The 26,168-nt window shown below is 44.8% G+C and overlaps 1 protein-coding gene across 3 annotated transcripts in view; it reads left to right on the top strand.

Annotated features, from left to right (window-relative positions):
- Nucleotides 1-26,168, top strand: part of ASIC1 (acid sensing ion channel subunit 1) — a 485,621-nt gene that overhangs the window by 439,155 nt on the left and 20,298 nt on the right. For 2 of the 3 annotated variants that reach the window (XM_078689127.1, XM_078689126.1), the window contains 6 exons: nt 6,121-6,271; nt 8,536-8,663; nt 11,153-11,303; nt 12,221-12,277; nt 16,236-16,389; nt 17,654-17,745. In XM_078689127.1, coding sequence (XP_078545253.1) covers nt 6,121-6,271; nt 8,536-8,663; nt 11,153-11,303; nt 12,221-12,277; nt 16,236-16,389; nt 17,654-17,745 — 733 coding nt within the window. Of the gene's footprint in view, nt 1-3,061; nt 3,073-6,120; nt 6,272-8,535; nt 8,664-11,152; nt 11,304-12,220; nt 12,278-16,235; nt 16,390-17,653; nt 17,746-26,168 lie in introns of all 3 variants that reach the window. The other variant, XM_078689128.1, reaches the window with a different exon arrangement.

The following is a 26,168-nucleotide window of genomic DNA, read 5'->3' as shown; positions in this document are numbered from 1 at the left end:
ACTCTGAAAAAAACAGTCAGAAGCTGGAGGCGGGCTATAAGCCCCATGAGTGAATACAGTATGTCAAGAGACAGCGCATGCGCTGCCTGGGCTTGACCTAATATAAAGTACATTATACTCACTGGATCTGATTGTAGGCTTTAAACCATGATATTTTTTGAATCACAAAAAATAGACCTTAAGAGCCTGATCTCCAGTTGATTTGTTCTGATAACTAATCTGCGAATTGAGTCTTTGAGACAATGAACTGTTTTCTCAATGCATTCAAGATGTACTATAGTAATAACACATAATTTGACCTTTGCACCTTGTTAATAAATGTGTGTGGGAAATACACTAGCATGAAGCACTGCCAGACCCACTGTGGGAGCCAGTAAACTAGATTTAAAGACAGCCTTGCAATGGGCTTGGTGTTCGATTGTGGTGGAAAGATGAATGTGTGATGGACGAGATGTTGTCCTTTCGACCTCTGAGGGTAAGGGGATAGAGTCCCTCTCACTATCCAGTGACACCACAGCCCATACCACAGGAGTCAGCTGAGAAGAGCAGAGTTGAAGCTCACCAAGTATGTGCTGTCTGGCTGTATGCTTTGCAGCTGTGGTGTGAGTTGTCTATTACTTGAAGTTATTTCTAGATAGAAAGGGCCAGTACATTTTAGGAAGTTACCATGAAGAGGAGTGTGCCCGAGGGAGGAAAATGACTATGCCCTGGATACTCTTGATTCCACCTGACAGCAGTGTGAATCTGTGTTTATTAAAGTATTTGTTCCAAACAAGATTTTAATTGACCATATTTACATTCACTGCCATAGATTAGATAGATAGATAGATAGATAGATAGATAGATAGATAGATAGATAGATAGATAGATAGATAGATAGATAGATAGATAGATAGATAGATAGATAGATAGATAGATAGATAGATAGATAGATAGATAAATAGATAGATCTATTTGGAAGGGGCTTGAGAGCTGAGGTGAGTGACACCCATTTTCTCTAGGCATCACAAGGCAAGCAGAGCCTAAAGGTCGCCACAGTGATGGTTCCTACCCTGCAGTGAGCAGGACAAATAGTCCGTTGGCACGCCCACCCTTGAAGGAAAGGAGGCAGGTCTTAATCTCAAATAGTAGGCATGAGCAAAGATGAAATCCAGTGGGGACAGAGTCACACTGCTGAAGAGAAGCAGGGGCAGGCCTGCAGTCTGTCGCTATCAAGCAGTTCACACTATAGAGGAGGAGCAGCTGTGCTCAACTAATAGTGTCTGCTTCCTACAGGTGAGCATTTCAGGCTTACTTTCAGTCCTTGCTCCCTTTAATCTTCTTCTGAGCATCTTTGTTGTAAGACTTGTACTTGGTTTGAACTTCTTTTCAAGGCGGATTGTGCTTGTTTTGCGTTTCATACCTGGCAATCCCACCCTCATTAGCACTAAAGCTTCCGTCATTCCCCTGCTTCTCAATCTTCCCATAACTGTTCCAGGTTTACAGCCTTCAGAAGTGAAGAGTGTTTTATTGAAATCAGTGATTGATCTGCCGTACTGGGAAGTGTTTATCTTACAGTCTGAAAAAATCTTCAATTAGTTGTACTTGTAACTGAGCCAGAAGGAAGGAAAAAGGCCTGTGGGAAGACAGCCTGCTCATTAGACTGATAATGCAAACATTGAGACCGAAGCCATTTGGAGCCATTACAGTGTGGCGGCAATTGGGAGAAAGGAAGGGATCATTAAACGGGTGCGACATGTGTGGATCTGAGTGCATAAATGTGCGAGAGGATCTATAAAAACTTACTAGAACCAGCAGGATATAGAATATCACTAGATCTGTAATGGGAGCTGAGAACCAGCACAAATAGAACACTGAGATCCAAACTCACCATGTTCTGAAACAGATTGATTGGAAATTCTGACGTCCCAGGAACAAACTTGTAAGCAAAGCGCAAATTATGGATCAAGGATCCTGGTGAGATGAAAGAAGCTTCTGCTTGTGTTGCCTACGGAAACAAACAACAAACATGGCGGGTGTCCTTTCCTCTATATTACAAGTGTGTTGCGGCCTATGGCACTCGATATATGGTGGAAAGGATATCATCTATGTTCTGACTGAGTTTCCTATTTGTCAAACTCTAACTAAGGCCCGAATTGATGGAAGGAATGCTCAAATTAATCTCAGCCACTGACGATTGTTCCGACCAATTTCACGTCCACAATTGTTTTGCCCACCATGCCACTTAGTAGAGCCCAACCATATTTGAATTAGTTTTGGTCCTGTTCCAATAGGAATAGTTCTTTTTTTTTATTTTTTATTTAATGCGATTTTATATAGCGCAAACTTTACCCGAAGGTGTCAGAGCGCTTTACATAAGAACCAGTTGCAAACCATAAGGACTAAGGATTACATGCGTTACATAAAAGATACAAACAGAAAAAATTGCAAATGTGCAAGATGTAAAGTCACACAAAGAAGAGACTGGTGATTCTACTGCATATACTAGTGATTAGAGTTATCTCTATATACATAGGGAAGGGATACGGATGGATATACTCTAAGAGTCACATAGGAATGGTAGAGAGTACTAAGGTCTACTGCATATACTAGTGATTAGAGTTATCTCTATATACATAGGGAAGGGATACAAATGGATATACTCTAAGAGTCACATAGGAATGGTAGAGAGTACAAAGGTCTACTGCATATACTAGTGATTAGAGACAGGAATGCAAGCAACCCCAGACCAGTTTTGGCCTATTTAGACCAAGTCACTGAGGGATCCGTTGTACTGTGTCATAAGTAACCTAGCAGGTTTGTGACCTAGTGTTCTGGCCATCTGCCTGGGACAGCATTATTGAACAGAGTTTGGTGTGTTGGTCCAGCAGCAGTTGCACACTGGTACTCTTACTGTTAAGGATCTAGGTTGTAGATCTGATAGACTATTTGTGTAAATTACCACCTGAATCTGAATCTCCTCTGTGGTGACATGGATGGGATGATTGTATGGCTGTGTTGAGAAGCTTGGCTACAACATGCTCGGGCAGGTCTTTACAAAATGATCCTCAGTACAGAAAAGGACTCAAAAAAGTGTTGGAAACTAAAGATCTCACACTAGATATGGAAATAGAGATTGTTAAACTGTCTGAGTATGTCTCAAGACATCAAACAGCTGGAGTCTCATGTGGAAGATGTTGGAGCTGTACTTGTAGAAAATGGAAAAGAGGACATTTTGTATCCAACCTGAGGTCGGAAACTGAGGCAGAGTGAACTATTAAAGGTGACACTGAGTGGGTGCATGGGAGCTGAAACTCCAAAACTCAAAACTTCAGTTCCAATGACGTACTTTTAAGTTTGGCAGACCAGTTGCTTTGCAGCTGGGTTGGCAGAGGCAGCTCTTTCCACCCGGCTGAAGTGCATTTTTTCCATGAAGCTGCTCTCGCCTTCAGGGTGGGAGCCACTCTGGCGGAAAACCATTAACAGCTGGTCCACTACAGCATGGTGGCATGGCGGACCTTTTGTCATTTGTGCTTTTACCATGGACAGACCCAATGTAGGGGTCCATCTGTGGAAATAATGTAATTAATGTTCTTGATGCACTAGGAGTTATTTCCCATGGCCTGGGGCCAGTTCTGTCCAGGACTGCCCTGGTTTTCCTGACTGTCCGGGACAGAACGCACACCAGTGGGAGTGACATTCGAGGCAGTGCCTTCATGGTCATTCCTACAACTTCGCATATGAACAACGGTACTCATAACTTGAATATACATAACTCAGCTGACTATACTATAATAAGCAATTGAAATGTATAAAGTAGTAGTACTACAGTAAATGTTAAATATGCCAGCATTTTATTGTCAGAAACCTATGGAGCCACAGTTGTGAGTCACACTCATGTCTAACGTTGATTACTTGATGGAGTGTCCATTGTAGACCTTGCAGAGCTGGATCCAGTGATGTTTAAATAAGTGAATTTTTGGGGGGGTTAAATATAAAATGTTTAATCCCGAGTTCATATGTATGTCTGCATACATATCTATGCATGTATCTTTAGATAGTGATGTGTTCCCACATACATTCAAATCACATTTGGTTGTATGTGTGTGTTTTGTATGTAATACTTATCAATCTGTGCGATAAGTAGGACGGGAAGGGTGGGAGGGTTCTCTGAAAGGAACTTGACTAAAGAATAAAGTAATTAAGGGCATGGATTAAAATCCTGTGCATCACAAAGTGTACATCTTGGTGTATTTGGCTGCCTCTGCTTCCAGGCAAGCCACACAACAATGAACAAATATGCCTAAAACAATCCAGACCTATGGGCCTTACTAATACTTGTTAGCTATATCAGGTAGACGAATAACAATGATTTATTTGCGAATAATTAGAAATTAAAATGTTTCAAATATAACAATGGGAGACTGAATTAAACAATCCTAAGGTCTGTGGGAGCAGTAGTGGCCTTCTGAGTGTCTCAGACACTCTCGTTCTCCACTTCACATCACCTTCTTCTGTAGTCTCTCTCTTTATCACTTATACCCCTATATAAATATTATTGCTCCATGTTACCCACAGGTCAGGGACGCACTCGAACCACAGTGTACATCCGCATACCAACAATCACGTCTCGAGCAGCTGACGCGTTTCGAAATAGATTGCTTCTCCAAAGGTTTGATTCCACTCAATGCACAGCGTTATGTTTGACCACTCCTTTATTCAATCAAACGCTTCGGCTGCCTGAGACGTTATCAGGGGCGGCCTTAGGCATGTGCAAGCACAGGGCCACCAAACCCCAGGGGCCGCCACATAAATATATATCCTTAATATAATAATCCTCTGAGGATGGATGCATATTTGCGTTCCGGCCCCTGGCAGGGATTTGGCGGCCTCCGGCTCTGTTCCACTTCCAAACGCCCTGACCCCCCCCTCTTCACTGGCCTCTGCGCCTGCGTTCTTCCGGTGGCCCCCTACCTACGCTCCCTGCCCATGGCCGCCATGAGCTTAGAGCCGCCTCTGACGTGATTGTTAGTATGCAGAAGTACACTGTGGTTCGAGTGCGTCCCTGACCTGTAGGTAACTTGGAGCAATAATTAACACTGGGGGACTGCACCACCGCGTGGATAACAGCGGGCCAGGGAGCTGGAAATCATGTCCAGTTCTTAATGGAGCTACAGCACCTACAATTGACCATCCACGCCTCAAGGCCCATTGGAGGGTCTTAAGAAAAGATTCCACAAACGCTCTTATACATGGCGGACTACATATCCCAGAATACCTAAGGGGGATTGCTCATCTGAGTAGCCTATCAGGAGGCGATTGATTGAATAAAGGAGTGATCAAACATAACTTTGTGTATTGAGTGGAATCAAGCCTTTGAAAAAGGAATCTATTTCGAAACGCGTCGGCTGCCCGAGACATGATTGTTGGTATGCGGATGTACACTGTGGTTCGAGTCTGTCCCTGACCTGTGGGTAACTTGGAGTAATAATATATATACACCTTGAGTGAGTCATGATGCCCCTTCGCTCCCTCAGCAATTGTAGTACATGGGTCAATATACTCTGCGCATCTGTATTTATGGTTCATTCCATGGTATTTTTTAAAGTGTACTTGTTTTAACCGAAGCCAGTATGCACAGAGTTAAATTTGTGCAGTAAGGTAAAATCATATTGAGGGCACCTCGTGCCTATTAGGAGTTGTTTGTCTGTGTAAAGTAATTTACAAATGCAGTTGCAGTCGGTAAGGCAGTAAAAAGTGTTTCTCTTGTGTTTACTTAGCTGTACTGTGGTAATGAACACAGATTTGACCTTAGTACTGCAGTAATAAATGTGTGAGTGTGTGTTTGTTAGTACAGTTGCTCTAAATAATGTGTTATTGGACCAGATTTATTTCCACTGCCATAGCATAAATATATAATATAAATAATATTATTAGCATATACTTCAAGCGCAGTCATTCAGCAATGTGTGGTGATATAAGCAGCAGGTGTATCAGGCAGCTGAGCGTTCCTCTGAGTAGAGCAGTATCACCCTGCTTTCCATGGAGATGTTTTTGCTTAAAAAGGCTGATAGATCTCATATGGTTGACCACATGGGTCTACTCTACCGCTCAACTAACTCTCGTTCTCTTTTCATTCAGGTTTTCACGCGATACGGGAAGTGCTACACCTTCAATTCGGGTCAGAACGGGAAGGCGCCTTTTGTCACCCTGAAGGGCGGGACAGGAAATGGCCTGGAACTAATGCTGGACATCCAGCAGGATGAATACATGCCAGTTTGGGGAGAGACAGGTAAAGAGGTGCTCAATCATGACCAATCTCCTTCCCCGCTTCAGAAGATGCCACCTTTGCCCCTCTTTTAAATGCCCCAATTGCACCATTCTATGATCCTTACAGACCTCTGAAGGCCCCTTTTATATTATCAAGGCGCTGGGACACACTAGCCTAGTGTAACCATGCGCTTTACAAATGTGATTATTATTATTATTAGGCAGAGATCCATAGAGAGCATGAGGACAGGCATGGGATTGGCTGGTCGTACGATGACCAACCAAGAGAAGCACGTAGAGCCCAAGAACGGTCAGAGCTTAGAGAGCAGGGAGACCAGGCCCTGATGGGTAGGCGACCAACCAGGCCGCAGCATAGACGGATCCTGCCTGGCTGGCAGAGGTGGCCATTTCGGCAGGGAGACCACCCAAAGCTCAGGAACAGTTAGAACTCAGATAGCTGGAAAACATGGTCATGATGGAGAGGAGGTCAATCAGAGTCCATGAGTCGGCCGATCCATGTTGGTTGGAAAAGACTGCCACGAGGTATATAGCTCCTGTATTGCATGCATTCTAATGCATGATTATTATATTCATTGTTTATATTCAACAGGGTAAATATAGTGGTGTGAGTATAATAGCAAAGGGAGAGGCAGACAACGTAAAGGTCAAAATTATAATAATGTATTTACAATGATGATGTAGTGGTAGGCAATGTACTGGAAGCAATATAATTGTAGGTAGAGATCATTGACCTCAATGTACTGCAGTGTAAACAGCCATGGTGAACATGACCAACCAGAGTTTAGGATCTGTGCTGATGGATAACACTATTGGAAATATTTTATTATTACTGTAAAATGGACACCAAGTGGCGGGAGACTTGTCTTGTCCTGGGCTTGGGTTCAGTGGAGGCTACAACTTTCTCCACCTGTTCAAGCTCCTCTTTTCTATCATTGTTATGACCATAGGTGACCCCTGAAGCCATCAGATGGCAGGCATTCCCGCCATCTTAAAGTAAAATGACTAACAGGCAAATATGAGCAAAACAATTTAAGAATTGCTTGAACCTCGAATTCCACCATGGAAGTCATTTAGGGGTCATCAGAGGTCGCAGCTGCAACTCCTAGCTAGCTATTTGCTACCCCTAGCACTGACCTTTAGACCCCTGGCCTCAGAGGTGGCAAAGTCAGTGACAAGAATACAGGGGGGCTGGACTCTCTCTATTTTCTGTCAATTTCTTATTACACTAATAGTGAATAAATAAAATATATAATTCCCTACTAGTGTAATAAAAATGGAGTGCAATAAGCAGGAATATGCCCTTCCATTGGAGCTGAGGTAAATAAAAATGCTTTTAAATGTATGTTGTGTGTGTGCTTGCGGGTGAGAGTGTGTTTATGTGTGAGAGAGGGTAAAGGTGTGAATTTGTGTGTATGTGAAAGTATGTGTGTGGGAGTGAAAGTGGAGGTCAAAGGGCATGTGATGTCACTTCCACTACCCCTGGCATTTTGATGACTTGACATCCATGAATCCCATGCTCAGACAGCTCCTCATTCTCCCGCTTTTGTCAACACTGTAGACAGGTAAAAGCTGAAACAGTTTCCATGTAATGCTGGTTGCAAGCAATTGTATGATACCACTGCAATCCGTGAAAGGACTTAACACAGTAGGTTGGGCCATGACACTATGGGAATCAGTTTTCAATTCTCTCTATCACTCTCTCCTTCTCTCTGTCTGTCCCTCTCTCTCTCTGTCTCTCTCCCTCCCTCTCTCTCTCTCTCTCTCTCTCTCTCTGTCCTTCTGTCTCTCTCTCCTTTCCTCCCTCCATCTCTATCTCTCTTTCTCTATCTCTCTCCCTCTCTCCCTCTCTCTCTCTCTCTCTCTCTCTCTCTCTCTGTGTCTCTCTCCCTCCCTCTCGCTCTCTCTTTCTCTCCTCCTGTCTCTCTCTCTGTGTATCTCTTTCTCTCTCTCTCTCCCTCTCTCTCTCTCCCTCTCTCTCTCTCTCTCTCTCTCTCTGTCTCTGTCTCTCTCCCTCCCTCTCGCTCTCTCTTTCTCTCCTCCTGTCTCTCTCTCTGTGTATCTCTTTCTCTCTCTCACCCTCTCTCTCTCTCTGTATCTCTCTCTCCCCCCTCTCTCTCTCCCTCTCCCCCCTCCCTCCCTCCCTCCCTGCCTCCTGAAATGTGCTTAAATATGTGGCCACTCTTTGGCTGTTCTGACTTCTTATGGGACTATAAACTCGTGGGACGAGCAGCCCCTGTTGACATGATACACATTGCTGTTTTACAGATGAGACCTCCTTCGAGGCGGGCATCAAAGTTCAGATCCACAGTCAGGACGAGCCGCCCTTCATTGATCAGCTGGGCTTCGGAGTGGCGCCAGGATTCCAGACCTTTGTATCCTGCCAGGAGCAGAGGGTACGGTGCTAAGGGTGCTGTGCCTGGGCGGGGAATGCATGGATACCTCTGAAAGAAGACTTGTTTCCAAGCCATTCACCTGTCTGGCCTTCAGTTTTCTGTTACTTGTAACCACCCTGCCCAATGCTCCACAGCCTTCTCTGTCGGTGTCTCCACACACCTCAAGGGCATCCATCGCTCCGGTGTGTTTGAGGTTTCTCCTACTTAACCAGGTTTTTTGCTGCTCTGTAATTGCAAAAACAACTTATGTATGTTATAAGCAGCGAGACCTTTTGCTTGACTACCGAAATAATGTCACAGAAGGTTCAGTATGGGAGTTTTCAAGACCACACTGGTGCCTTCTCTGACGCTTGTGGCTTAGGAGAAAGGGTGTCATAGGACCAAAAGTGTATGTACGTTGTTACAACGCATGCTTTTACTACGCAGGTTTTTCAACGCAAGTCGTTACAACGGCTTGCGTTGGGGGGTGCTGGATAGTGAATAGTTTAATTTACTATTCCAACTCCAGTCCCCGTGGATAGTAGGGAAGGTGTTGGATAGTAAATTAAACTATTACCTATCCTAGAGCGCCCCCCCAGCGCAATTCGTTGTAATGACTTGCGTTGAAAAACCTACGTTGTAAAGGCACTGCATGGTAAAAGTTGCGTCGTAAAGGATGTTTCCCACCAAAAGCAACATCAAAATTTGGGCACGCAAACCCCACCCACCCCTACTATACCAGAAACCTATTTTCTATGTTGCATCAGTAGACAGAAAGACTGCTTAAAATGATGGCCTTCCTGATCATGTGATGATGTAACTTTAAGCATATCCGTGAAGAGGGAACTTCCGCAGTCCCAAAATCTCAGCTGCTGTTACATCTTTGTGCTATAATTTACAAATTGTAAATGATCCCGCCCTTTAACTATTATTTGGCCTGAGATATAATTACCATTTCGTGCCTGTCCTTCACTGGTAGTGACGGGGAGGAAAATAAATCAATTCAAGAGCCTATGTACAGTCCACAAGATGTTCCACAACCTACTGAACTAACGTCTTGCAGCTCTACCATATCCCTGGGCAACTGAGACTGGCCTCTCTAAAGCTACTAGCAGATAGTCTGTCAGTAAATGTGTCCCTGTATGAACACCAGGGCACGTATTACAGAAGTACCCTGGCGGCGCAGCAGGAGTTTGTGCCTGCTTTGTGTACCCCTGGGGCACTTTGGTATTACAGAAGGGGCCGCAGACGCTTATACGGACCTTTCTGTAATCCCGATAGTGCTGACACACATATAGCGCTAGTGCTATCGAGTGAGGGCATTCCCTCATTTGCATGGGGGCATGACTCCATGCAAATGGGGGACTCGGTTTGCCTCTGCGCCCACGCCGTATTATCGACACAGGCGCAAAGGCAAAGAAGCTGTCTGGAGGTGCATTGACACCGTCCCACAAAAAGGTGGCACGCTCTCCGTGCGGCCCCTGATGGTAGTCCTCTAAAGGGGGACCCCCCCCACATCCCCTTGCAGGCAGGTGCAGTCACTCACTGCACCTTCTTACAAGGGGATCTCTCTACCCTTTAAAAGAGCCGCCTGCACAGTGAAACACGGAGCGGCAGCTTGAAAGCACGAGTTCACGGCTGCCCTGAGGGCAGCACTTTCAACATAATAGGGTGCCCTTTCCCTGTTTGCGCATGGCACAACCTGATTGAAGAAGCACCGTGGCGCAAACAGGGAAAGTGCACCCTATATGTCATAGGGCCCCTGTTGACTCTCCGGAACACCCTATGCTTGAGATGTAAGGAGGACCTCCTAAAATTCAGTTGTGGACTTAGAATTCAACTGATTCCCTTGGAAGTCTCGGTTGTGTGATGTCCTCTGACGCAGTCTCGATCCAATTTCCAATTCTAGCCCAATTGTGTTCTAAAGCAAAAGGCTGTCCCTTGACGTTCAGGCCCGACATTCATGACGTTCATCATGGCTGACAAATCCCATAAGCCACAGATGAGGCCCATCATGGAGCACTGGACCTAATTTGTGGATGGATACCACGACTGGAACCACGGTTGTATGACAGAAAACATCTTCTGGTAAAAATATCGTCATTAATGTCGTTTACAAAAAATACTGTCCCACAGAATGTAGATTTTCTATTATTAAGTCCAATTGGGTGATATTTTTGTAAACAATATTTAGGACACGATATTGATTGATATGGTTACTTTGGTGATTTATGAAAAGCAAAACAGATACTTCAGAGAAGGAAGAGTGCCGGAGCTCAGATATTTTTGCCTGATGGTATTCCGAGAATGATATTCTTAACCATACCAAACGCTATTGCTACCCACAGCATGCAGAATGGCATTCACAGCGATTGGTATAACCCAGGATGTATATTATCTGTGTGTGCTCTGGCAGTAGTGCCACTGCAAATATATAGGTTGTGCCATACTGTACAGGCAGTGTTTGTCCTGATGAAGTTTCACTCTTAAACGTCCTTTTCTCAATACAGCTGATCTACCTTCCACCTCCATGGGGGGACTGCAAATCAAGCCCTATCGACTCAGAATTCTTCGACACCTACAGCATCACTGCGTGTCGCATCGACTGCGAGACACGCTATCTGATGGAGAACTGTAACTGTCGGATGGTTCATATGCCAGGTAATGCATTGATACAGATTGTGTGGCAATAGATGGCACTGGCACTGGTGGCTCACATGCCAAGTAGGGTATTGGAACAGATGATTTACATTCTAGGTAAAGAACTGGCACAGAAGGTTGTTATGGTAGGGGAGCGGTTAGCGCAGGTCATTCATCAAGTACAGAATTGTTTTAGATGGTGTCAATGACAAGTTTTCCATTGGCAATGCCGGAGACCCTGAACTTCATTTAAAGTTTAGATGTCTGACTGCGACCCCCAAAAATGGGATCAGGAAGACTTGGGCCCTTGAAACAAGGGAATCTTGGGCTATAAATAAACTTTGTGTACACAAATAATGTATTTATGCCTGCCAGGAATCTACAAAATGATTCATACCAGATGTCAATGCATTTACTACTGTGAATTTCTCCTCCACAAATGGAGAGAAATCTGTACTGAAAAATCTACTCAAGGGACGTAAAATGGGCATCACAAGCCATGGTTTGCTTTGTAAGTTTGTGACCACCAACAAACAAGCGAACATTCACAAAATGAAATCTGATCTCTTTCCACCCTGGAAATGGTTGAAAAGTGACACCAGTCACCATTTCCAGGATGGGGGCTTCGAAGAAGGGCTTCCTCCATGAGAATTTTTTTTTTCTCTTAGGCACACTTCTGGGAATATTTATGAAAATTAACCCCTTAGCTGCGCCGAACGTTCCGCGCTAGTGAGGAACGTTCCATTGAGCGGGCAGGGCCGCGACGGCCAACGGACGTGCGCAGCACTACAAAGGTAGTGCACGCAACGGTCGTTGGCCGTCAGAAGCAGCCATGAGGTTAAAAGAACATTCAGGTGGAGTTGAAGGTCGCTGTCTTTGCTTGTACACCTGTCTTCGTGATATTGTGTCATCTGTGTCTGTTCTGTTCCTTCTTGTAGGTGACTCTCCGTACTGCACACCTGAGCAGTACAAGGAATGTGCAGACTCCGCTTTGGGTAAGCCTAGACTTTCTTCATTGATCTTTCCTCAACTGTCCGCGCCTAGTCGCAACCACGTAGGATGTATGACATTAGCATGCATGCATTTACAACGCATCTCTCTACCACACATCAATTAGAATGCCTTTACCACGCATTGCCTTTACCACGCAAAGCTTTACCGTACGTATACTTTTACCAGGCATTACCTTCTCAACATAAGGTAAGCCTATGTAAGGTAAGTGAAACACATATATATCCGTGCTAATCTCTCTCTCTCTCTCATATATATATATATATATATATATATATATTGAAGTCCACAAACACCCACGTGTGGAACGCACTCACAGTCGGCGTTCATCAGGTCAGGTGAGAAGCCCGGTACATCCAGCATCAGCAGAGACCTGACGCGTTTCGGGCTTACGCCCTTCTTCATAGGTTAGCTGCTTACAAATGACTGCCCGCATGCAAGACTTTCCAGTGTATGTCCCTTTTATTTGTACAATCACATTCCAATGTTGGAGGAACATATCACAGATGCATGATGGGACTGGAAGTCCTTAAGTGTAACACCCCAGTGGGCTACAAGCAGTCAAATGTAAAAATCATAAAAATTCACGGGTGTGCCTTTCGCTTCTCACCACATTCTGCCATTCGCCAGTTTGTCCCACGCCGCTGAAACGCCGTTCAGCAGCGGAACCGCTCAAGATCTGCGGCGGTGCGATCCCCGGCCGGGTCGGCCGTATTATATTGAAGTCCACAAACACCCACGTGTGGAACGCACTCACAGTCGGCGTTCATCAGGTCAGGTGAGAAGCCCGGTACATCCAGCATCAGCAGAGACCTGACGCGTTTCGGGCTTACGCCCTTCTTCATAGGTTAGCTGCTTACAAATGACTGCCCGCATGCAAGACTTTCCAGTGTATGTCCCTTTTATTTGTACAATCACATTCCAATGTTGGAGGAACATATCACAGATGCATGATGGGACTGGAAGTTCTTAAGTGTAACACCCCAGTGGGCTACAAGCAGTCAAATGTAAAAATCATAAAAATTCACGGGTGTGCCTTTCGCTTCTCACCACATTCTGCCATTCGCCAGTTTGTCCCACGCCGCTGAAACGCCGTTCAGCAGCGGAACCGCTCAAGATCTGCGGCGGTGCGATCCCCGGCCGGGTCGGCCGTATTATATTGAAGTCCACAAACACCCACGTGTGGAACGCACTCACAGTCGGCGTTCATCAGGTCAGGTGAGAAGCCCGGTACATCCAGCATCAGCAGAGACCTGACGCGTTTTGGGCTTACGCCCTTCTTCATAGGTTAGCTGCTTACAAATGACTGCCCGCATGCAAGACTTTCCAGTGTATGTCCCTTTTATTTGTACAATCACATTCCAATATTGGAGGAACATATCACAGATGCATGATGGGACTGGAAGTCCTTAAGTGTAACACCCCAGTGGGCTACAAGCAGTCAAATGTAAAAATCATAAAAATTCACGGGTGTGCCTTTCGCTTCTCACCACATTCTGCCATTCGCCAGTTTGTCCCACGCCGCTGAAACGCCGTTCAGCAGCGGAACCGCTCAAGATCTGCGGCGGTGCGATCCCCGGCCGGGTCGGCCGTATTATATTGAAGTCCACAAACACCCACGTGTGGAACGCACTCACAGTCGGCGTTCATCAGGTCAGGTGAGAAGCCCGGTACATCCAGCATCAGCAGAGACCTGACGCGTTTCGGGCTTACGCCCTTCTTCATAGGTTAGCTGCTTACAAATGACTGCCCGCATGCAAGACTTTCCAGTGTATGTCCCTTTTATTTGTACAATCACATTCCAATGTTGGAGGAACATATCACAGATGCATGATGGGACTGGAAGTCCTTAAGTGTAACACCCCAGTGGGCTACAAGCAGTCAAATGTAAAAATCATAAAAATTCACGGGTGTGCCTTTCGCTTCTCACCACATTCTGCCATTCGCCAGTTTGTCCCACGCCGCTGAAACGCCGTTCAGCAGCGGAACCGCTCAAGATCTGCGGCGGTGCGATCCCCGGCCGGGTCGGCCGTATTATATTGAAGTCCACAAACACCCACGTGTGGAACGCACTCACAGTCGGCGTTCATCAGGTCAGGTGAGAAGCCCGGTACATCCAGCATCAGCAGAGACCTGACGCGTTTCGGGCTTACGCCCTTCTTCATAGGTTAGCTGCTTACAAATGACTGCCCGCATGCAAGACTTTCCAGTGTATGTCCCTTTTATTTGTACAATCACATTCCAATGTTGGAGGAACATATCACAGATGCATGATGGGACTGGAAGTCCTTAAGTGTAACACCCCAGTGGGCTACAAGCAGTCAAATGTAAAAATCATAAAAATTCACGGGTGTGCCTTTCGCTTCTCACCACATTCTGCCATTCGCCAGTTTGTCCCACGCCGCTGAAACGCCGTTCAGCAGCGGAACCGCTCAAGATCTGCGGCGGTGCGATCCCCGGCCGGGTCGGCCCTTATTATATTGAAGTCCACAAACACCCACGTGTGGAACGCACTCACAGTCGGCGTTCATCAGGTCAGGTGAGAAGCCCGGCCGGGGATCGCACCGCCGCAGATCTTGAGCGGTTCCGCTGCTGAACGGCGTTTCAGCGGCGTGGGACAAACTGGCGAATGGCAGAATGTGGTGAGAAGCGAAAGGCACACCCGTGAATTTTTATGATTTTTACATTTGACTGCTTGTAGCCCACTGGGGTGTTACACTTAAGGACTTCCAGTCCCATCATGCATCTGTGATATGTTCCTCCAACATTGGAATGTGATTGTACAAATAAAAGGGACATACACTGGAAAGTCTTGCATGCGGGCAGTCATTTGTAAGCAGCTAACCTATGAAGAAGGGCGTAAGCCCGAAACGCGTCAGGTCTCTGCTGATGCTGGATGTACCGGGCTTCTCACCTGACCTGATGAACGCCGACTGTGAGTGCGTTCCACACGTGGGTGTTTGTGGACTTCAATATATATATATATATATATATATATATAACCTTTTTAGGTCAAGCCTAGCATCGCGCATGCGCTGTTCTGTGAGGCTTCTTGTGTCTACTCTGTTTGGGTGTGACTCCTCTCACACATTAGATTGGCTTTTGCGTGTGGATTTCTATAACACAAGCATGCAAATGGCTAAAGGCGGGTGCATGTCCCACCTCTTTTGTAATGTTCACTCCCACAGTGTTTTGCCTCGGGAGCGAGCAGGGGCGAGCAGGGAGGCAGCTGCATTCCTTGTGGGTCAGGTTACTATCCAGACAATGCGCCGTGCTTTCGCTTTCGTCTGGGGGCTGTATGCTTTTGCATATGTTATTTTTTTTTAGAGCGCTGTGCTTTTTATAGGTGTCACTGCCTGCTTGTTAACAGTAGTCCGCTTATACGGTCCCAAAGGCGAGACCTATTGGATATGCAATGCTTGTTTTAATTGGGGGGGGGCTCAATTCCCATACCTACTTCTAAACCCTAAAATCATCATTACTATCCTATACCCTTACCCACCCCTAAACCCTAAAATCCTTACTTTAATCATATATATATATATATATATATATATATATATATATATATATATATATATATATATATATATATATATATATATATATATATATATATATATATATATATATATATATATGAATATATATATATATATATACACACACACACACACACATGGATAGATTGATAGATAGATAGATAGATAGATAGATAGATAGATAGATAGATAGATAGATAGATAGATAGATAGATAGATAGATAGACAGACAGACACACACTTACCTTATATTTTCCTTACCATTTAATTGTAAAGGCATATGAGTGGTAAGGGCATTGCAACTGATGAGTGGTAAAGGCATTATGCTGTAATGCCTGCGTGGTAAAGGCTGTTTCCCGACCACGTGCCTTAGAATGCTCCTCTACTTCTTGTTTTACAGATTTTCTGGTGGAGAGGGACAACACGTACTGTGTGTGCGAGACGCCTTGCAACATGACGCGGTATGGGAAGGAGCTGTCGATGGTGAAGATCCCTAGCAAGGCCTCCGCCAAGTACCTGGCCAAAAAATACAACAAGTCCGAGCAGTATATTGCGTAAGTGTGGCTCTTAGAAGCTGTCTAGTTTCTTCTGCATAGTGGATGGACGTCCAGCCTCTATGTTCATGGACCTTCGCATCCTTACTTGCAGGATTCAATATTTTATTAACTTATACAGTTTTGTATAGCGCGGGCCAGGCCAAGAATGGCGTCAGAGCGCTGACCAAGAAAAGTCACGCTGTGCTTAGAAGTATAGAATGTGCAGCCGAGATTTAGTTCTAATCCCAAGTTCAGCAGCCATTTTCAAACTTCACATTGAGGTACAAGCTAAGAAGGGTGTAGTAGACCAGACATATGTGGCTCAGAGCACACTAGCCTTTAAGCCATAAACTTAAACCATAGGTATTTTTTATGCACGTGAGAGAAGATCGCTGGAGAAGTTCACAGGGATGGACGAGCTAGCAGATAACAAGCCTGCAAGGTGGTGCACAGGGTACAGGGAGAATGTATGTGCAAAGGTATAAACAACAAAGAAGGGTGTTGAACAGGCATGGTAAGCCCCTGAAAAGATGGCTGTAAAGCCATCTATGTAAGTGGAAGGGTGTATAAATGTATGAAGTATGGGAGGGGTGAGACGGGGCAGATAAAAGCATGTAAGCCAAAGCATAGGTTCCTTATGCAAGTCGACTGCGCAACCGTCAAGAGCCCCAAATCTGGCAGACCTCATCTACATGGATATGTAAGAATGTCATTATCAAAAATATCGCCTGACAGAAGTTTTGTGTCCCAAATTTCATCTACAAAATAGCACACCATTGGGTGTAGATTTCCTATTAATAACTCCAATGGGGCGATAATTTTGTGGACAACATTTACGAGTCAATATTTCTGTCAGACGATATTTCGGTTATGGTATTTTTGTAAATTAGCATCAAATCATGTCATCTCTTGAGCGGAAGGATTATTGGAATCGACAGAGGCGGTGTGACTTGTGTATTAATGTCAGATATGCACCTTCCACAAAACCTATAATCTGCTGACAAATCTGAGGGTTTCATGAAAGACAGAGGCGCGTTCCAGCAAAACCTAAAATTAATGCAATCTATGTTTGACCAATCTGATAAACTCTATGGGCAGTTGCACCGGATGTGAGGGCCTAACAGAGCTTCTAGGGGTAATCGGAGAGAGAGCACATGAGTGAATGAGTTGGAGAGGTTTGTGTCTGTGGTGGTGCAGCCAATGGAAGCGCGTATGTGAAGACGGCTTAAGTAAGAACGCACTTATGGGTGTTTTGTCTTCTCTTTCCTGGCCTCTCGCACAGTGAGAACATCCTGGTTCTGGATATTTTCTTCGAAGCCCTGAACTATGAGACAATCGAGCAGAAGAAGGCCTATGAAGTAGCGGGGCTTCTGGGTAAGTGAATTGCTGTGGACAATTGGTTCCCACCTAGTATTAACCAAGGGTTGAGCTTGGACAGTGTACATGGGAGTCAACGAAGGCGTTTCATAATAAAAGACAATATAAATGTTCCAGTGTAAGAGTCTCAAATGGCGCGTAGCATGGAGCCCATCGAAACACTTCCAAGCAATGGAAAACTGAAACACTGCAGCGGGAGCTTCTTGAGGGGGACACAGTGCCATAAAGTGTGCCAACATGCTTCATAATAGAAGACACTATAAAAACAGCATTAGTGGCCCCAGAGATTCTATATCGAAGAGGTCAAGTGAGGTCACATTAGCATGGTACACCAGCACAGATCGTCAATGCTGCATTATGGGTGCATCAGAAACTCTGAACCCCTGATGCTCAAGACAGTTTTGTATTCTAGGGTGGATGCCCCAGAAGAACAATATGTTGGAGGTTAGGTCTCCAGACAACATTTCTTTACCAGTTAGAAGCTCCAGAAAATGTGAACCTGTAGGTCAGTGCGCCAGAAAATGTAACTATTGGATATGTGCCCCAGAAACACAGCATCGTAGGCTAGGTGATCAAGAAAATATTGTATTTTACCTTCGGTGCCGTAGAAAATATTGCATTGTTGGTTATCAACCCACTGATGGTTGTGTGCTCCAGAAAATTTTATTTTAGGTTGAGTGCCTCTGGAAACATCACATAGGTTGGTGCTCCAGAACACACTGGAGCGATGGCTAGGTGCCCCAGTAAAACACTGCATTGTAGGTTGCTGTTCTAGAAAACGTTATTTTTTTATGTTAGCTTCCCCAGGAAACATCCCATTGAAGGCTAGTAGCCAGATACAAATATTGCATTAGATAAAACATTGCATCGAAAGTCAGGTGTCTAATAAAGTCCTTGCATTATAGAAAGCATGGCATTGTGGCTGCCCCAGCAGTGCCCCCTCATTGGCCCCTGGGCCTCTCCATCAACCGCTTCTTTCCGGCCTGCTTTCCCCAGTTTGAGAAATTGACGCTTCCCATAGCAGGCAGCCCAGGTCCTCCTGATCTCCATTCTATGTGACAAGAAGAGCACTCCACTGAATTTGAATATACTAATTAGAAAATGCTAATGTGTTTTATTAGCATATGCAATTAAATTTGCTTTTAATCGTCTTGGATGGTGGTGATGTTTTCCCTCGACCCACAGTTGCTCTCTGATCATTTGCAGGGTGTTCTAAGGCCGGGAGCAGAGTGGGACTGATTGGGGTGGGACTGCTCGGATGACTCACACCCTGTTTGTAGGATGGAGGGATGGGAGAGCAGAGGGTGCCAGGGAGGGGTCAACAGCCTGATTCGCATGCATCTGATTCACTTGCTATGCTCAGCTAGTTGGCAATGTTCCCATATTCTCCAGCAACCCCCCCCCAATCACCAACCCTTTTCCAGATCTAGCTTCCTCTGAGGCATGTAACCCATCCACAGCGATGCTGTCCATACCTATCTTTCTTAACAAAAGAGGGAGGGAGAGAAAATGAAGTGGATCCGGTCTCCCCGTACATATATCTCATAAACAAAATGGAATCCACTACGAAGGTAGAAGTGATCCCTACTGTGGTGGGGAGCACTTAGTGTTTTTAAAATACCCTCACACACCAACAGGCCCCTTGGTGTCATGCTTCATCATTGGGGTCTTCGCACCCCTATACGGGATGCGGCGTGCTACGACCAGCGATTACGCGGGAACACTGAATCAGACTATGTGTGGTGTGTGTAGGGTAATGATTGTTCGTGAGTGGTGAGGTTTGAAAAAGTGATAGGTGATGGTTAAAAAATACCTGGCTCGTGGGGTAAAAAAACTATTTATTTATGCCCCCGGGCTGGTATTGTTAAAATGGTGCAGTGTGAGGTTATTTGTGTATAATTATGTACATTAACCTCGTGTGTGCGTCTGCATGAACATGTTTCGGAGTCTAAAACTCCTTCTTCAGGACAGGGTAGCACAAATCCCCACCTTACTCACATATTTATAAAAGTATATAATACAAAAAAGTGAACTATAGGATGTATGTTCCTAATTCACAGTGTGAAGATGCTTGTAGTCTTTTCGCCCAATAAGCGTTTATTATGAAAAGACTCTGTATCAGTGGTTTATTTACTTCATGAGCCTCATAGCGTATTGGGGGTCAATCGTGCCAATTTGCAACGATTACTCAGGCCGGGTAAGTCTCCGCTCAAACTTTCAGCGGAGCCCCGTCGAGCGGAGGGAGACTATGCTAGAGCATAGAGTGGCCAGTCAAGGCCAGAAAGTCTCCTCTGACTTTGAGCTTTCTCATTCCAATGACTGCACCAACGGCCTGCCTGCGTCAGACACACACCTCTTCTAAGCCCCTACAGAAAAATTACATTTCAAAACATTGTTATTATATGTATACTTTTGTTAATAAACAATTCATTATTGTACGTATGCCTCACTATTTAAATTGTTTTTTAAACTGAACATAATTAAATAAGCCCTCAATCACCATCTCAAAATTACTTAAAACTCCTATCAAGTCCCATCGTATTAAAAACAAGGCTTCTGCTGTAGACCCAAAGTCCAAGTGTCAAGGAGACCCAACATATAATTTCCTCCTTTTATGGCCAAGAGCATTGAGTAAGTTAAACAACGTCGACGTAAAATTTGATGGCTAGACTCCACATTTCCCTACCACCTTTATCAGGACCAAAGCGAATTTAAATTGGGATAGTATATTGACAGCTCGTCAGTCTTTAAAACAGAATTGTATGGGGATCAACAATCCTATTACTTTTTAAGGAGAGAGGAACAGTACCCATATTTTCATCTTACTCTAATCTAGTTGAAACAAAGATAGAAAGATGTAGATCCCAGATCTCCAAAAACTGTCTTCAATGCCGACTTTCATAGGCTCCAAATAAGAAAATTCAAAAATTAGGAGGTCAGTTCAGACTGGTCATAGGAGCCGTACCTGTTGACAGGAAAAGGTAAGGATATGCACCTATCCTGGGAGACAAAAAACACAGTTGTCACATGGATCTGCCCCTATGCCAGTCTGACCGCCATTTTGCACAAGTGTAGGGGGAATCTTTGTTGTAAAATGGAGGCCAGAACACAATGCAGAGAAATAACTGAGAGCTTTTAAATGAAAAATCCCCAGAGGCAGTTCTCCGGCTAAGCTGGGGTGGGTGTGCACTGTGTAAAAAGGCATCTTTAAGCACAGGGTTTCCACTCGACCTGCAGTTTACGGGCGTGGGTGGTGTTTTCATGCCACGACAGGTATACAAATTCGGTAAACCATTAAAACTCGTATTGGAATTGTGCAAAAAAGAATTTGAAATCCCTAAATTCCTAAATAGTTTTTAAAGGAAACAGAGGCTGTATGTAAAAAGAATATTAAAGATGGTCTCAAAATTAGTATTCAGTTACCACAACAAGCACTTCGAGAACTGTAAAACAAATACAAATTTTCTCTCCTAAAAGTGGAAACTCCAGAGGTGTAGTAAGGGTGCCATGAACACTAATGCAAAAAACAGTAAAACGCCCATCCAGACCAGATAAGTAATAAAATGAAGCCGTAATTAAGGTGCAGAGGTAGGGTAACCAGGCCTCCTGGATTTTTAGGGAGAGACAATTTTTTCGTGGTCTGTCCCGGCAAAATTTACTTAACTATGCTGGGATCTGGTTTTGAAATAGTCGACAAATACCAAGGGGACATGAGACTTCATGTGCAGCCACACAGACCTGTTTAGTAGAACTCATAATAATGCAATATAGTTGACACAAGTGATCCCTAATGCAGAACAGTCAAATTCGAAACATTCAGCTGGATTCATGAATGAAAAATCGGCTCGCAAAGGGCCAGATTCTCAGAATCTGGCCCTTTGCGAGCGCAATTTTTGCAATTGGGATTCATCATCCCAAATGCAAAAATCGCTATTTGCGAAATCGCATATTTGCGAGGAATTGCATTTAAGGAATCTCTATTTGAGATTCCTTAAATGCAATTCATTAACCATTTTTAAATTGCGAATTCGCAATTTTCGGCCGCTATTTACCACGAAGTCTGACTTCGTGGTAAATGGCGAAAAAATAGAAAGAAGCACTTTAGTGCATTTATCTCAGTTGCATGTTACACACACACATGTCCTTTGGACATGTGTGTGCGCAACACCTGTGTAAACTTGCATTTCAGGGGTGCTACAGTGTCATGTATTCCTATCGGTTCTGAATCGATCCCCCTATTCCTGACCCTATTCTAGTTAAACAAACCAACAAGTTAACTAGCAGTCAGCCCATGAGGCAGAAAACCCCCATGATGCAGATACCGTTATCTGACGCAGTCACACTACGGCACAGGAACGTGTTATCTGATTAGGTCATAACGCTTGCGATCTAATTAGACAAGCGATATTCCTCCAGCCCCTGATAAGGCATACGGAGTTCTCATAACAAATCAAACCTATGACAACCTGGGCAAATCCCTACGGCCATTGTTTTGATTTCACCGAGAACTTTAGCAAAAGAATGTGCTAACGAGCAAATCGTATGACATCTTTATTGACGTATCTATGTCCATCCTTACGTCAATCTCGGCACCTTAAAGGTATAAATATTACCGATCTTGCCCTATGCAAACACACGCGTGGTGACGAGACGGAGCAGCCATACTTGCCGAAGCCCAGAGCAGAGCAGACCCCGCTGGCAGCAGCCCCGCCTTCCTGACGCGCTGAGAGACGCGCTGCTTTCTCCTGCCGAGAATCCAGCCCCGGCGTTTCTGGGTAGCCCTCGCAGGCAGCCTGGAATATCGAGAGCAGAGAACGAGATACCATTCCTCATTCATCCTAACTTCCAGGTACAGAACTGAATAACCCCTCACAGAGAATTCTTTATTTATTCACTTGGCAAAAACAAACTTAACTTAAACTGTAACTTTCTATTCCCGCCCACGTATTAGGCTTAGGTCAGGTACACGGGGTAGGCGTATTTAGAAACACCAGTTGAGTACGTTTAGTCAAATGTATATGTGTATGTAAATATATTTTATTCATTTTAAACCTTCATATGGCTTAGAAACCATATCAATGTTTTTACAGTATTACTTTATACTATTGCTTTTAATGTATGCACTTTACTTAACTATAAGTATTGCAATAATATCGATCCATTTCTCTTGTATGAGAAAAGAGACTGATCAATAAATAACACCTTTTTATTGAACACGCCCGTCTCTTCCTTTTCTCTACATTCTGATGAGACTAAGAATGCACGTACTGACTGAGTAAAATAATTTGCCTTTTGTTCACACGACTCTCGAGATTGACTCTTGATTAGGGGAGAGCAAAGTTGTCATGTCCTATGGTTGTCAGAAACTAAATCCCTTCTTGTCTAATCAGGGAAGTTAATTCCTCCTTGAACATTCGAGAAAGTTTCTAGCGAACTCTGAGCTATGCTGGCAAACCCAAAAATTAAGTCTAGTATCGACAGTAGTAGACCTAGTTAACGTCTGGCGTAGGCCTTTACTGCTGTAGGTATTATTCCAATGCGCAGAGCCTATTGGGAAGATAGGAACTACACTACATGGCGCCCAACGTGGGGCGCCATGTAGTGTAGGTATTATTCCAATGCGCAGAGCCTATTGGGAAGATAGGAACTACACTACAACAGCCCTTGAAATCGCATCCTTATTTGCGATTAGCAAATTGCTAATCGCAAATAAGGAATAACTTCCCATTCATTCCTATGGGCCTGATTAGCAAATTGCTAATCGCAAATAAGGAATAACTCCCTATTCATTCCTATGGGCCTGTAGGCCCATAGGAATGAATGGGAAGTTATTCCTTATTTGCGATTAGCAATTTGCTAATCGCAAATAAGGAAGATGTAGGAATCGCAATATTTTTTGCGATTCCTACATGAATCCCGTTTTGCAAGTCCTTAATAGCGATTCCTTATGAATCGCTATTAAGGACTCGCAAAACGGGATAATGATGAATCTAGCTGATTGTTCCTTGTGTAAGAGGAGGAGGTTTGGCCTTAGTGAGTAGGGTTTTGTGCCAAGCACTGCTTGTAAGACACTTCTACCCCCCCACACAGACCCCTCCAAAATAAATAATAAATAAAAGCTATTCATTCTGCAACCGATTTCCTGGGGTGGTTTCACAGACCATAATGATCATCAGCTGTGCAGAGGCTCCAAACACGAGCTGGAAACCCCCTATATGCAGGGGTTTCTAGCCCACCTTTGAGCCACCACCTGAATCAGCTGCCCACCGGGTGTCCGGGTGAGGATTTCCAACATTGTGTGATGCACGTTGGCACCGTGTGTTGTGACAGGCCTCCTACTGTGTGAGAAAGTTGTAATTTTCTTTATATCCATTTTCTACCTTGATTCGACATGTTAAGTCATTCTGTGCTTGGCACTCCGTCCTCGCCGAACTGTAGCTGTACTTCTCTGCCTATAGTCTATGTTGGCAATTTGATTTCTAAATCTGGTCATCCTGTAAAATGGGATCCTGGTGACGCCGCACCAGCTGTACTATGGACAGCTAGCGCCCGCTGAGCTCTCCTAGAAATCCTGATACCCCAAATCATGACAGAGTAAGGTAAGCAGGGCTCGAGTCGGGGTACCACGCGGGTGGACGGCGTCCTCCCCCTTATTTTACCGGGAGCTAGATAACTGGAGCAAATGGAGCCACACATTCACTCTTTGGCCTCTCTGGGGCGAGATCGGAGCCCATTCAGAACGCTGCTAACGCGCTGGCTTCTCTGATGCAATCGCATCTAAGGGGTGAGCGAGGGAAGGCAATGAGTCTGATGGTGCAAGCCACCTTTCGTGACATCACTTCCTGCAGTGACATCAGCGTCCCCCCACTTCTTTTTTAGGACTTGTGCCCTGAAGGTAAGGTGTCCATTTATAGGCTGTATGACACAACCACGCTTTCTTTTGCCACGCACGCGTTCCTTAACAACGCCGGTGGAACAACGAATGCGTCAACCACACATTCCATTTACAACGCAAGTCGTTACAATGGCTTGCCCTAGGGGGGACGCTGGACTTAGGAATAGTTTACCATTCCATCTCCAGTCCCCGCAACAGTAGGGAAAGCGTTGGACTTTAAAGTCCAATGCTGATTTACCTAACCAAGTCTTTGTAACAACTTGCAATGTAAATGGAATGCGTGGTTCAGACACATTCATTGTTCGGCACGCGTTGCAAAGGCAACACGTTGTTCGGCGGTCGTGGCATTTGCTGTTTTTCCTGACCACCGCCCTACCGGAGCACGCGCCCTGAAACTCCCTGTGTGGCAGCGCCTTCCAGTACAGTTCTGGATCACAAACACACACTAGTCAGACTTGAATTAACACTGGCCAGGGCTCACAGTTAATCTCCCTGTAACAGAAAGGTGTTTTCTGCTTTCATTCAGGCAAATTTAGCCAGGGAAATTGCCGAGTGATTCTGCACAAGGATCAAATGTCACCTTTTTACCTGCGGTTGTAGGTCAGAATATCATGTACAAAAATATTGGCCAACACTAACTTCCTATATATCATTTCCAAAACATCCCTTTGGGTGTACGTTTTCTATTATTAATTCCAATGGGGCAATATTTTTGTAGATTATATTAAAGACACACTATTTATGTCAGATGATATTCTGACTACATTATTCTGGTACTGCACCCTTTCCTACAGCTACGCGGAATAAAATAGTTCTCACTGTTTAACCCCTTCCATGCTATTGACGGCCAGGAGCCATCATGGTACACAGTGCTCGTGTGCTGATGACGGCTCCCGGCCGTCATGACCGCACCCGCGATCGGAATTTGCCGCACAGGCACAGAATCGCGCCCGCGCCCAAGGGGTTAAAAGTACATAGTGTTAAGAAATGTTGAATATACTAGTAAACATAAAATCGAGAACTGGAGGGAACAGAAACAGAAGAAAAAGATGCCTCAGTTTAAAGCAGTGGCAGCTGGCATCTACGAGGGAGGGAGAGGTGCGGGGGGTCAGACATTTTAAACTCCCATGCCCAGTTTTGACGCTACTCACATGCAGCATGATAGCAGCACCCTGATTGGAGGAAGGAGCCTCACTCAGCACTCCACCGCGCACAAGAGGCCTGCACTTACTCTAAGCCCAGCTGTCTTTAGACAGCTCGGCTGAGAGGTTTAAATTGTTCATGTCTGGCTGGCCGTCCCAATACAGCAGGCCAAACGGACATGCACTTTTTAAACAGTGCAAGGAGCACTCTGCCCACCACTCCTCCCTGCTGTCACTCAGCAGGCCCGCTCCGTCTTGATGCTCTGTGCAGAACAGGACAATGAAAAATAAAATGGTAATGAATTACAATTTTATTTTTGATCTTGAGGGGCTTTTGGAGACATTTAAATGGGGCGATGCTCCACCACGCCAACAGGGGAGCC

The sequence above is a fragment of the Lissotriton helveticus genome, chromosome 1_1 (genome assembly GCF_964261635.1).
Source record: "Lissotriton helveticus chromosome 1_1, aLisHel1.1, whole genome shotgun sequence".
NCBI classification, from domain to species: Eukaryota; Metazoa; Chordata; class Amphibia; order Caudata; family Salamandridae; genus Lissotriton; species Lissotriton helveticus.
The sequence above is the reverse complement of the archived record's forward strand: the minus strand, read 5'-3'. Positions and strand labels throughout refer to the sequence as shown.